The 13,614-nt window shown below is 29.3% G+C and overlaps 1 protein-coding gene, 1 long non-coding RNA gene and 1 pseudogene across 2 annotated transcripts; 1 reads left to right on the top strand and 2 right to left on the bottom strand.

The window, feature by feature from the left end:
• Positions 1 to 3,206: 3,206 nt before the first annotated feature.
• Positions 3,207 to 3,958, bottom strand: LOC109813004 (cysteine-rich receptor-like protein kinase 18 pseudogene; annotated as a pseudogene).
• A 1,333-nt stretch (positions 3,959 to 5,291) lies between these two features.
• Positions 5,292 to 8,021, top strand: LOC145949622 (uncharacterized). Its single transcript, XR_014428010.1, has 3 exons — positions 5,292 to 5,778; positions 7,390 to 7,485; positions 7,929 to 8,021. It is a non-coding gene; the product is annotated as an uncharacterized LOC145949622 (long non-coding RNA).
• A 732-nt stretch (positions 8,022 to 8,753) lies between these two features.
• LOC145949305 (uncharacterized) lies at positions 8,754 to 12,760 on the bottom strand. Its single transcript, XM_083060166.1, has 2 exons — positions 11,122 to 12,760; positions 8,754 to 9,574 (listed from the first exon to the last, which is right to left on the bottom strand). The coding sequence occupies exons 1-2, from the start codon at positions 12,635 to 12,637 to the stop codon at positions 9,468 to 9,470; spliced, it is 1,623 nt and encodes a 540-aa protein (XP_082916292.1). The 5' UTR covers positions 12,638 to 12,760; the 3' UTR covers positions 8,754 to 9,467.
• Positions 12,761 to 13,614: the final 854 nt, after the last annotated feature.

Raw genomic sequence — 13,614 nt, 5'->3', positions numbered from 1 at the left:
TGTTTTCAGGAAAATAATATTAATGAATGTGTACTGTGCTCTCGTTTTTTGGTTTTTGGGTGGAATGGTTTGGTTTTCCTTTTGATTGATTTAAGTTATATACTTAGTTGAGCAATTTTCTATTTTTGTGCGCTCTTATTATTTGTTTGTTAGCACAAGATATTTTGTTTAGATTTTTAATTGAGTGCCTCGGATTTTTTCCTTTTTTTTTCTTTTTCTTTTTTTACCTTTTGAGTAGATTATGGTTGCATTGATTCTAGATAATTCATCTGTGTTGGCATTGATTTCCTGCATGGGTTCGACACACGTAGTTATGAAGCAAGGTGTTTCGTGAGATTTTTATTTACAAATAGTCAATTTTGGATGTAAGTGAAAATTCTAATGCTAGCATCATTCGGCCAAATACCAATTTAAAGGGTAAAATTACACAGTGAGACGTTTAGTATATCCATTGTTGAGGAGTTAAGCTTTTCTAAACTTTCCTTAACTGGATCGAAATGGTGTCTAAATTATATGAAGCTTGGGCTTGGCATTTAGAATAGTAACAATCGTAATAACTATAATAATAATTATAATAATAATAGTAATAGTTATTATTATTATAATAATAATAATAATAATATCTATAACAATAATAATAATAGTTATTATTATAATAATATTATTAATAATTATAGGATTTTTTCTTCAATATTTATATTAATAATATCTATCATTTTAAAAAGGGAAAGAATTATTTGAATGTAACATTCTCTTGATTCTAGAGTTTAAAAGTGTAAGTTGTGATAATTTATTATCCTAAAATTCTTATTTAAATTCAAAATATAATTAAACATCGAAAAGTACTATCACAATATTCGATATAAATATTTGAAATCATTATATCGAAGATTTTATTAGAGGAATGATTAATTAAATGTGACATCTTTTTAGCCTTTGAATTTAAGGTATAAGTTGTGACAACTCGATATCTTTAAATTTTTTATCCAAAGTAGCAATATCCAACCAAAAAATATTTTTAAGTATATACCATAGTATATAAAATCGATAACAATAATGATAATCAAAATCAAATATTTTATTGAATTGGCTTTGGTATATACTTCAGTCAATTTTATATTCTAGGATGAATGAGTTGAGAAAGTTTAAAAATCTTAACTTTGATAAAAATTAAAATTTAATTAAAAATATATCAATACAAAAATATTTTTTACAAAGGACTACGTGACTCTGATTCTTCATTACACATAAAGATACATAGGAACAAGAAATAAATCTTGTCGAGATAAAAAAATAAAAAAATAATATTATCTTCCTCTTAATATAACAATAATAATTTTAACCTTTTTCAAATGCATTAGTTTTTTTTTAAGCAATTCAAATGCATTAATTAAATTAGTTAAATAAAATATATTTGATCATTATAGTTAATTAATTTAGGGTGAGATAAATATTTTATAAATAATTTGTTTAATTAATTAAAAGTAATCGCCTTAGAACGAACGTTGTGAGGTGCTTATACCTTCTTCACACGTAATCGACTCCCAAACTCAAAAATCTGATTTTCGTAGATTATTTTCTATTTTATGATTTTTCTAATTTTTTTCATAAAAAATAATATTAGTGGCGACTCCTTAATTTTTAATTTATTTTTCGACATCCCGTCACGATCTTAATTACAAAAATAATATATAAAATTTATTTAATATTTTAAATTTTTGAATTATAATATGATATTAAAATAACTATATTATTCAAAATAATATCTCACCGCATAAAATCAACCTTATACTCAACTAACTTATTTGCACACTGTTTAACTATCCCAAAAAAATATGGGATGAGCGAAAATTCATATGGCATGGGAAGAAAGGTATAGGCATTGTTTCCACCTGCAGTGGAGTACCGAAGGAACAACATTAACATTATGAAAAGAATCCAGTACTAATTTATAACCGTATTCCAACAAGAGATTACGCTCGATGGTCAACTTGACTGCAAGCAGCTCGACTTGAAGGCTGATTCAATACCAATATATGAGATGAATCCCTCAAAAATTGCTCTATAATATTACTATCAAAAAAGGCCCTCATAGGCACCGACCAGCTTCTAGCACCGCCGCCATCTCTATTACATTTAACGAATCCACAGATTAGAGGGTAACAGTCCACTTGTTTGATCAATCCTGCCAAGAGTGGGGGAGCTATGTCCTTTGTAGAACATGAACTAGAACAAAATAATTTTTTAGTGGTATTAAATATTATTTTTAATGATAGTAAAATAATTATAAAAAAGTTTTGCAATATTTTTATATTAATTATTATATGCAGTTTCAATAAAATATTTATCAACAATTATTCTGCATGTTGAAAACTCTTATAATAGTCAAGAAAAATATATAAATTTTTGTATATTTTTTTACTAGCATTTAAATTTTTTTGCTATTGCTTTAAAGAATGATTCATAATTTATATAGTCTTTAATTACCCTATCTCTAGTTAATTTGGTACTTGTAAGATAAAAATTATCCTTTATTTATATATTTTTTAATTTTCTTAATTATTGAGTTTGGTAATGATGAGTGATCTAATACCAACTTAGAATAGTATGTTATGGGTCTAATTCAACTCTACAAAATTAACTTGTAATGTAAGAATTATCATTTACTTATATACTAATTATCTTATCTCTAGTCAATGTAAAACTTAAATTTTTTCAATAAATAATTGTCGTTAATAATAAATTTTGATATCATATAAATATATTTTTAATAATTATTATATATTAATTATTAATATTTTTATTAGATAATAAAATAGAAATAATTAGTTTATTATCATTAAATAATTATCACTAATAATAAAATTTGTTATAGTGATGCTAGATACTAAAACTGCAATAATCACCAAAGAGATTGATTTCTGAAGAGGAAGTTGGTATATCTAAACCATGGTGGGGTGGGGCAAAACGTGTGAGTTGCCCAGCTTTGCTATTCCTATACTCAGGATCCTACAAAATCTTGTTTTGCATCCTAAATTTCTTTGCTTTGTTAAATTATTTAAGAGTTATTCTAAGCTTGTAATTAGACAATATTATTGGATAATAAGACTATGAAAGAAAATCATAATAATCTCTACTAACATATACAAGTGACAGTCAATATTTATATACATTAGAAACATAAGAAGATAATGTTATCAAATTAATTAACGAGGATAAAGGTTACTCATGGACATTTCATTGATAGAAAATAGTTTGAAATCATTGATAGCTTGGTTGGAACTTGATTCTTGTTGTCTAGCTGTATCTTGATCCATTCTATGACTGAACAAGAAAAACGATGATTTTTGTGGAAATGGCAATTCAACTGAGTAATTATTAAGATATGAAATAATTGTGGTCATTGTAGGTCTAATATTTGGATTTTCTTGAACACATAATAAACCAATATGAATGCATTGAAAAACTTCCTCTTGTGAATAACTTTCTTTTATGTGTGAGTCCAAGATGCTTAATAGGTCTTTATTCTTCCAATGTCTCCAAACCTGTAATAGTTAATCAAAATAAATATTAACATTATCACATTTATATAATCAAAAATCAATTTATATATATATATATATAACTATTGAAAATATCTAAAATGTTACACTTACATAAGCTATGAGGCCTTCCATTAGACTATGTGAATCATAAAATTGTACATTCCTTTTTCCAGTAATAATCTCAAGAATCATGACTCCAAAACTAAAAACATCTGATTTCTCAGAAAACTCTCCAAGCATTGCATATTCTGGTGACATATAACCACTATAGAAAAATTATGTGTTAATTAAAACATAAAATATACAAAAGTGAAATCAAGATGAAAATATCTTGTAGTGAGAAAAACTTACTATGTTCCAACAATTCTATTAGTGTTTCCACGATCTTGATCAATTTCAACAATTCTAGCCATGCCAAAATCTGATATTTTTGGGTTCATATTTTTATCTAATAAAATATTACTAGGTTTAAGATCACGATGTATAACTTTAAGTCGTGAATACTCATGTAAGTAAAGAATTCCTAAAGCAGTTCCTTCTATAATTTTGTAGCGTTCAGACCAACTTAACTTTTGTTGTTGAATACCTGCAAAAGTTTTTTTAATGAATGTGAGAAACAATTGAAAAATATTTTGAAATTAATAACTTAAGTTATATTTAAGGTATAATGTACTAATAAAACACAAATGGTGTATAAATCACTTTAACTAATTAAAAGGAGTAAGGTCAAAAGTATCCAACCATATAAAAGGTAATCAAGGCTTCCATTCGGCATGAATTCATAAATAAGAATTTTTTCTTCCTCTTCTAGGCAAAAACCTATCAATGCCACAAGATTTTTGTGTTGTAACTTGGCTATTAATAAAACCTCATTCACGAATTCAATTGAACCTTGTTTAGAACGAGATGAAAGCCTCTTTACAGCTATATGTTGTCCATCAACAAGAATACCCTAAAAAATATAAATAATTACTCATTTGTGTTGAAAACATGAAAGGAAAAAGAAATTATCACATTTTCTTACCTTATAAACTTCTCCAAATCCACCTTTACCAATCTTATTCTCGTGTGAAAAATTATTTGTTGCTACTTTAACTGTAGTCAAATCATATTACAATCCCTCTATGATAGTACTTTCTTCACCAACTAGATAAAAAAAAATTAAAAAGTTTAATTTTTGGTACTAATTTTTCAAATTTCTTAAAATTTATAAATTAATAATCATGGATTGAAAATTTATTTAACTACAATCACAATACGTATAGTTTTTTCTGAGAAGTATCTTGTAATTATTTTTTCTTGTTTTAGTCCTTCGCAAGTAGCACCAAAACACTACAAGAATGCACGAAAATAGCGTTGGCCACACAGCGTCGGATGTGAAGCAGACGCATATAGCGTCAGCTAAGCCAACGGTAGACAAACAATAAAAGAAAATAATGTAATTTTTTTTTTATTATTTTATAACAATTTGATTTGCGTCGGTTAAAACAGACACTAAATAATAAATTTTATTTTAATATATATTATAATAAATGTTAGTGTCGGTTTAGCCAACTCTATATATTTTTAAAAATTTATAATTATGTATTTTTTTTTATTTCGTAATTATTTTGTTTGCGTCAGCCAAAATAGACGCTAAATAATAATTTTATTTTAATATATTTTATATTTATGGACGAAACTCATTTATCACTTAGTTTATTTTATAAAAAAAAAATATATTAAATATTAGTGTCCGCTTAGCTGACACAAAGAATTGAAAATTATTAAATATTAAATAGTAGTGTCTGCTTAGCTGACACAAAGAATTAAAAATTATTAAACAAATTAATTATAATAATAAAACCTAAAAGGAGTTGAAATAAACTTGTAAAACCTTTCGCACATTAAACAGAACCGCGCCTGAGTGTCTCACGCCCCCTTCTTCATCTACCCTAACTCATCAATTTTTCCTTTCCCGGAAGAAAAGCATGAACCGTGAACCCTAGTATGGCTCATACCCCTTCTATATTCACTCTTAATGAGCCGTAGGTTGTAAAATTTTCCCTTCCCAAAAGCAGAATATGAACCCTAAGTCTTAATGTGGCTGACGCCCCCTTCCCAGCAACACTCACGACCTTCGCCACTCTACCCAGCAACACTCACCTCTTGGCTTGGTCCTGATTGAGGCTTGGGCTCTTCTCCTCGGACAAAATCGTACTAGTTTCCGAAAACCCTAAGTTCAATAACAAAGGTATTTTTCACTTTTCTCTCTAACCTTACCTTAGAAAAAATGTTCTTTTTGTTGAGTTAATGTTTTTTATTTTTGTTTTAATATGTGTTGGATTTTAAATTTTGTACGTTTAGTAGACTAGGGGTTGAGATTAAGGGATAATATTGTATACGGGATCAACATTGTATATTGAGGAAGTGGCCATGTGTTAAGTGTAAAGTATGAACTAGGAGTTCTTACTGAATTTGAAGAACAGAGAAAGTGAACTTTGAATTTTGTTCGCTATTCTACTCTCTTGTCTTTACATAATAGGGATGCAAATGCTAGATTAATTGACACACAAAAATTTCACGTATTAATTTCCATCATATTTGATAGTTATAGAATGTTTTCTTTATCTTATTTTAGACCTAGAGCTGCCCTGGAGTTGTTATTTGTATTTTGGTCACTTGGTTCAAGACTGGTGCCTACTGTTTTTAGTTTGTTAAATCTGAAGTTCTCTGGTTTTTTCTATATATGCATCTCTTGTCTTGATGTTTGCTAGCTTAATAAGGATACATGTATAAAGTAGAGTACATTGTTTTTTTTCTTTTTGTCCGTTTAAATAGTACATATGATGGAAACAAAATGTATAATTTTGAATTCTTTCATTTCATATTCACTCAATTTTCTTTATTCAGTGTGCTTATTTTTTATTCCTTTAACTTAATTTCACCCAATTATGGTCAAATGTCTATAATGACTAGGTCATTAAGTCCAATGAAAATAAATTAAAGTCTTACTTAGAGTTGGAAGTGAGCCCGAAGATATCAATGTTTTATATTGAAAAGTTAGCAAGGTTAGCACCAAAAAGAAAGTTGAGCCAAAATAATAAGAGAAAAAGGTGTCAACTTTCAAATGAGCTTCTTGATAAAATATGGTTCTTTTAAATTTTTCTCTGAAACTTTCATGAAATTGGTAGAGTAATAATGATTCTGCTCTATCCAAAAAAAAAATTCAATAATATATTGTATGTAGTGATCTAAGAAAATTGATCAGTTTATTTCATGATTTGTCAGCTTCTCTTGATCTAAAAATGACATGGAACAGGAAACACCTTAAAACTTTTCTTCTGATTTAGAGTCATCTTTTGTCTCAGACTACTGAGGTGTACCTTTTTCCATATATTCTTGCTCAATAATATCTTTGAGGATAAACAGCCTCTGAATTACCACAGGGTCAGTCATCTGCTTGGCTTCTCTCAAATCTGTTTCTTTCTTGTTCAGATGATATGCATCGAGCATGATCTTAATCCACTTGTGCAACTCCTTTCGGGTGCTGCTTAATCACATAACATTTAAACAAGTATATCAGACCAATCACTAAAGAAAAGATATTTTTTTAATGAACAATAGGAAATTCTCTCACGTGTATATATAGAGCATTAGGAGCCAATGTTGCAAGTAATAAAATTAAGATTTCATGTCTGAATTTCATTACTTGCACAAAAAATAACATGATAGTATGCATGTAGCCTAAGGTTTAAGTTAGCTGTCAAATTTTTTAATCAATCATACTATAAACCTGAAAAAATGTTAAGTGTTTTAACATCCATTGGAAACACTAACAAGAATTGTGCATGTGCTTATGCAGAGGGAAAGGTTCAAGGGCACTCTTGAAAAAGCTCAAACAACATGTGCTCATGCATAAGGAAGTTCAAGAGCACTCTTGAAAAGGCTCAAACAAGAGGTGCTTATACATGATGCAAGCTATTATTTTTATCCAATTGGAATGTATAGGTGATTTTAATTTTAGTTTTAATTAGCTTTTTTGTTGTTATACATGTGAGTCTAAAAGACTCACTAAAGTGTTGTGACTGAACTCTATATATTTTGAGTTGTTCAATTTATGAACAATATGTGTTTTGTGTAAATTCTACCTATATGTAAATGTTTGGCTACATGGCTTTGTTAGATATCTAGCATGTGTTTAGAGGCGCCTTTGCCATTTTATATATTCATATATGGAATGGTTAGATAGCATGAATAATTTTGGTATTGCTTTGTTAGATGACTCTATTGGCTATTGCTCCTAATTTTATTATTTGATCTTGTAATCCCTGTCCTGAAATATTTATGTAATGATAATGGTAGTAAAAACTACAGACTCATATTTTTCATTTATGATTGTAGGTCTTGGGACTACTATTAATGCTGCCAAACCAAAACTTGGTTCTTCTGCTGCAAGGAAAAACTTTGTTAGATGACTCTATTGGCTATTACACCTGATTTGGTTGTTTCCTTTGGTGTTGGTTGAAGATAAAACTGTGTAATATGTTATTTATATTTTATTTCAGCCAAAGCAAATGGTTAGCTTTCTTTTGTTACTAAATCAACTTATGTGCAAGTTCAATACTTCTGCGCGACATTTTGGAGGAAATATTTCTAGCTATTGCTGAGCGGATATTCAGTGTTATTCCTATAAATGGATTACCTTTTGGTCCTAATGCAATCACTGAGGTACCAAAATATTATTGCAGTTTCCTAATGAATAGCTAGGATATATTTTTCCTTTTCTTTTAATTTACTCGCTTTAAGTTACTTTTGTTATATGGTTATTTTTTATGATTTGATTATTGTCCATCCAATTTTAATAAGTTGGTGAGACAGTTTGTGCTTGTGCAATGTTCTGTGATAATAATTGTTTCTTGTTAGTTTTATTGTCAAATGTCCACTTTTCAAATTTTTTTTCATTTTTTATTTTGTACGTAAAATAACAAATCTGATGGATCTTAGATTTAGGGAAACAATGATGGTTTGCTTATAACACTGCTTATTTATTCTGGTATTTAGTAGTTGTATTGTGGCATATAAACTGAATGTTTTTCTTAGTTCATAACTATATGTCATTTCAAACATGAGAATAATTCTTCAAAATTTGCATTCATATACTATAACGATCTTAAAAATAATGTTATAAGATGGAAAAGAATTAGCTTACGTACAGATCAATAGATGTGATAAGTTTGAATCATGCTGGTGTAATTTCTTATTTTGTATATTGTACCTCACTATATTCCAACACAGAAATGCTCACTGGTTGTTGATGTGCATTGGCTGATACTAAAGAATTATCAGCCAAACATAACAAAGGATAACACATTAAATTAAAAAAAAAAAACTGGTATAGCGTCGGCCAAGCCCTTATTAAGCTGACTCTAAAATTAGAAAATACACTACTCATAGCGTCAGCCAAGCCCTTATTAGGCTGACTCTAAAAAAAAAATAAAAAAATTTAGTGTCAGCTTAGCCCACACAAATCTTATTTTACAAATTTAACCAGCATCAACCAAGCGGACAAAATAATAATAATAATAAATAAATGATTATGTTAGAGTCGGCTTTGTTAATACTAAAAATATACATTTAAAAAAAATATTATTTACTGTCAACAATGCCGACACTAACTAATTTTAATTTTAAAAATATTGTAATTTATTGTCTCAATGGCTGACGCTAAATAAATTTGATTTAATGTTTAAAACCAACGCGACATATTTTAACGATACCTAAGAGTCAATTTAGCCGTCTCTATGAGGTGTCCGTTTGTCAGGCTGACACAATATATTTAGTGTCAACAAATTTAGCGAAGGCCACTATGTTGACGCAGAGCCAACGCTAATTGCATGATAGAGTCAGCTTTTTTAAGTTAGAGTCGGTTAAAAGCTGACACTAATATCCCACATTCTTGTAATGAAAGGAAAGGAGTGTCGTCGAAGCAACGATGAGGACACCAATACCAATTAAGATTATTGTTCGTGCCCAACCTGTATTATTTCCTGCATTATAAATTAATACGCGACACCACAATAATTGTTAGAAACAAAAAATAGTATTTACTTACAATGTAAAATAACATTACACAATCATTCGATAAAAAAATTATCTTTATGATAAATTTATTAATTCTTATAATATATTTTTAAAATTACATTAATATAATTTTTAATTAATTAATTAATAGTATAAATTTTGTTACTTTAACTAACTATGTAGTACCATTAAACCTTAATCGTTAATAGGTCATGATATATAAAAATAGTATAAATGTTCTTATATATAAGAAGAAAACAAAAAGTAGTAAACACTATAAAAAAAAATGTTACATATAACAACATATAAAAAATGTCATTATATATATAAAATATGTAAATATAAATTTATTTGACATATAATAACAAATAATTTTAGTATTGATTTTGAATAAGATTTAACAATATATATTATATATCACTATAGTTTACACTTGTACTTTATTAGGAGAAATCAAAGTCTCACATTGACTAAAGATAAAATAATTAAAAGTATATAAGTAGAGAATAACCTTCATCTTACAAGCCGGTTTTATAGGTTGAATTAGGCTTAAATTGACTATTCTAAGAAGATATTAGAACTATCTTAGATCATTTAAAAGGGTCACTTATCATTTATCCAAGTACCAAACCTAATAGTAGTGGACGTGAAGTAGAAAGGAACCCTCATCTTATACACTAAAACTAATTTTTAATAAAAATTATTGTATCACTATAAAATATGTTATTATATGACAAGTTTTTTGTTGTAAAAAAGAATAAAGTTAAAATGTAAACGCAATTTACCTTGTTCTATGTTGGTCTAATAAGATTAAATGTTTACATCAAATAATTAAAACAATGAATCGTATATTAAAGTTATACTATCATAATTATATTAAAAGGCAAATATTAGTACTATTCGGTTAAAATAATCAGAAATATATATTCGAGTTTAATGGGTTTTAGTAATGATTTTTTATTAGATAACTTTATAAATGATTATTTAATCAACTTATTCCGAGAGCCGAGTTTAATTCATGAAAATAGCTATTATATAGTTTTAGGGTTCAATAACTTTTTTTTAATTATAATATACAGTTACTGGAATTTTTTTATAACAATATTATTATTATTATGAAGTAATATTAACTTTGTGGATAACTCATTCCAAATTTGTTAATTTTTTTATTTATAACTTTTCTTTAAACATAATGTTAACATATTTTGTGGCTTTTAACCGCATAGTATCTTCTGTAAGAAAAAAACTGCACAATACCTCAGTCTAATAACATAAATAGAAACAGTTTATATATTAAAGCGTGAAATTAATTCAAATAATGCGCTAAACTACAGATATTGTTTCAAATTGCATTCAAATCATAGATCATGATAACCAGTTTTATAATAAATCTGAATTGCTGATATTATATTACAATTAATTATATACTCTTAAAACGATTGGCTACATAAGTTAGAAAGTTGAAAAAATAGGTGATGTAGGTGTATAAATATTGACTGAATGAGAACGTCACCTGTAGCTGACCTGAGCTCCTGAATTTGGGGAGTATATCCATCAAACGGGGACAATCCAAACATCATATAGCATTTTGGATATAGTACTCTTCCCTCTGGAATCTCCATACAACACCATGGAATTTCGTTGTTAAAAATGTTTTGTATACAGCTGATGCAATCCAAATTAGGCTGGTCTGGTGTGCATTGAACAAGAGTATGGAGAGTTTGGTGATCATTCAGTTTTACTTGTTTTTTTCCATAATTCTTAATGGTACTGCTACTGCCGTCTGTGTCATACTGCAGTGGATATAAAGTGTTGGCCAAAGTCCAAGTGAAGAAGCTTTGCAGCTGGTTAGGGTTGGAAGTATAGTTGACGATATTCAAGTGCTTATATGCAGGACTTGTATCTAGTGCGGAGAGAGATGGGCGATCGGAATAATGAAGCAAACAGTGATTGTACCAAATGATAGCCTCTTTGGAGGAGGGGCACTGCGAGGATATTGTTTGGGTTGCATTTAGGACACATTGGTGACAGAGAGTAGGGGAAAAGTCCCCAAAGCACATGAAGAAACCAGTGAGAGTGTGGACTTTGGTCTCGAAGAAACCGTTTTTGGTGGTAGTGGAGTTGGAAGACAAGTAAGAGAGGAGGGCTATGAGACTCGATTGAAAAGTGGGGTCGGTGATGATGATGGTGGAACAATTTTTGGAAAGATAAGTAGAATGTTGTGAGTCTGTGTTGGAAGGATTTGTGAGCGGAACGAGTTGTGTTGGTGCCGCAGCGGTACTGGGGCGATAGAATGGGTACCAATAGCAGCTCATCTTACAGCTGATAAAATGAAACCGCGGTAAACCTTGGCAGTTCTCTTGAGCAACATTTAGACATTTTTTGCAATCTTGGGGTGACAGGTCTGGTGTGCACTGAGCCTCACAGTAAAGGGTCTTAAATCCATATACCCTTGCTTGCTTTGTGGCGTACTTCTTGACACCAATAGGAGAAATCGCTGCCTTATCTGCCGCTTCTTTCATCGTTTTGGAAACTAAACTCGTCAAGTTTTCCTCATTAAAAGGGCTGCACATAGAACCTCCGAATGGAGTTAAGTCAACGGTGGAGAAGAAAGAACGGTTGGAAAAGCGGATCATGCAGTCATCGTACTTAAGATATGCCTCTGTGGACAAGGAACAATTGTCATGAGAATATGAGAGTGAGAGCATTTCTTGGGTTGCGTTAGCGACGCATTGGGTACAACGGTGAGGAGGGACGTCACCGAAGCAGAAGAACATTCCATAGGCTGTGTGGGAGTGGTTTGCAGTGGCGACTGTGGTGTTGTAGTATGGATTGTTATTAGCGGTGGCGTGGGAGGATAAGTCAGAGAGAAGGCTCCTCACGTTCGACTGGAACGGGCTGTTTGGTGTGGTTAGGTTCTCAGAACAAAAGTTGTCCATAAAACCAAGGTCGTCCTGCGCTTTAGTGAATACCAAATTGATGAAGTTGAGAAGGGTTAAGAGGTAGTAGACAAGCTTGAAGGAAGCCATGCTTATTGCTTAATCTTGGGTAGCAGTACCACTACTATGCTATGCTTTTTGCACTTTATATATTGCAATGGCTAGCATAGACGACCCAACTCAACCAAACATTGAGTCAAAATCTTTTGGAATCCAAATGACTCTGCAGTCAACTATGGGTTTAGAGTATTCCCTGCAATTATTGTTTTTCCTTCACCTGCTCTGTCTGATGTTTCCTTGAATTTGCCAGACTAGCACAATTACATAAAAAAATATGTCATGCGATTATGTACCTAATAAAAAATAAAAAAAAGTTGCGGAGAAGATAGGATTAATCACATGCACGCCAAAAACAATATAAATTAATATGTAGCATAGGCTGTATAACTTTGACCGGTCAGTCTTTCAGTTAATTTCTGCCCAATATCCATTTAATTGTATATATCAAGTTTAAAAAATCTAACATTTAAATTAAAAGTTTTTGATATAAATTAAGTTATAAATTTTAAATAATTTCAAAATCATTTAATATTTAATTATATTAATTTAAATTAACATAAAAAATAATTTTTTATTATCTGTTAATTTGAATTAATGAAATAAAATATCAAATTATTTTCAAAACTTTTAACAATTTGTAAATTTTATTTATACAGTAAAAAAAAATTATTTAACAATTTTTTTTTGTTCATCCCTGGAGTATCCATAGTAGTGACTAATCTCCTCGCTACGTTGGAGGCACCTCAAAAAGTAGGATAGCTAGTCCCAAAATTTAACGCGGCTACATATATAAGGCAAGATTCAAACCTCTGACCTTACTTAAACGTTTAACAATTTAATTATTAAAATTTAATATAAAATAAATAGATCATGCTCTCTCTCCCCTCCCCCTCTCTTTATATATATATATATATATATTATTTTTATCACGTCACTTATTATAAAATATGTACATATAAATTCAATTATATATATATAACCTATTAAATGCTAAATCAACATTTTCA

This window comes from Cajanus cajan, chromosome 7 (genome assembly GCF_000230855.2).
Source record: "Cajanus cajan strain Asha chromosome 7, NIPB_CcT2T_4, whole genome shotgun sequence".
NCBI classification, from domain to species: domain Eukaryota; kingdom Viridiplantae; phylum Streptophyta; class Magnoliopsida; order Fabales; family Fabaceae; genus Cajanus; species Cajanus cajan.
The sequence above is the reverse complement of the archived record's forward strand: the minus strand, read 5'-3'. Positions and strand labels throughout refer to the sequence as shown.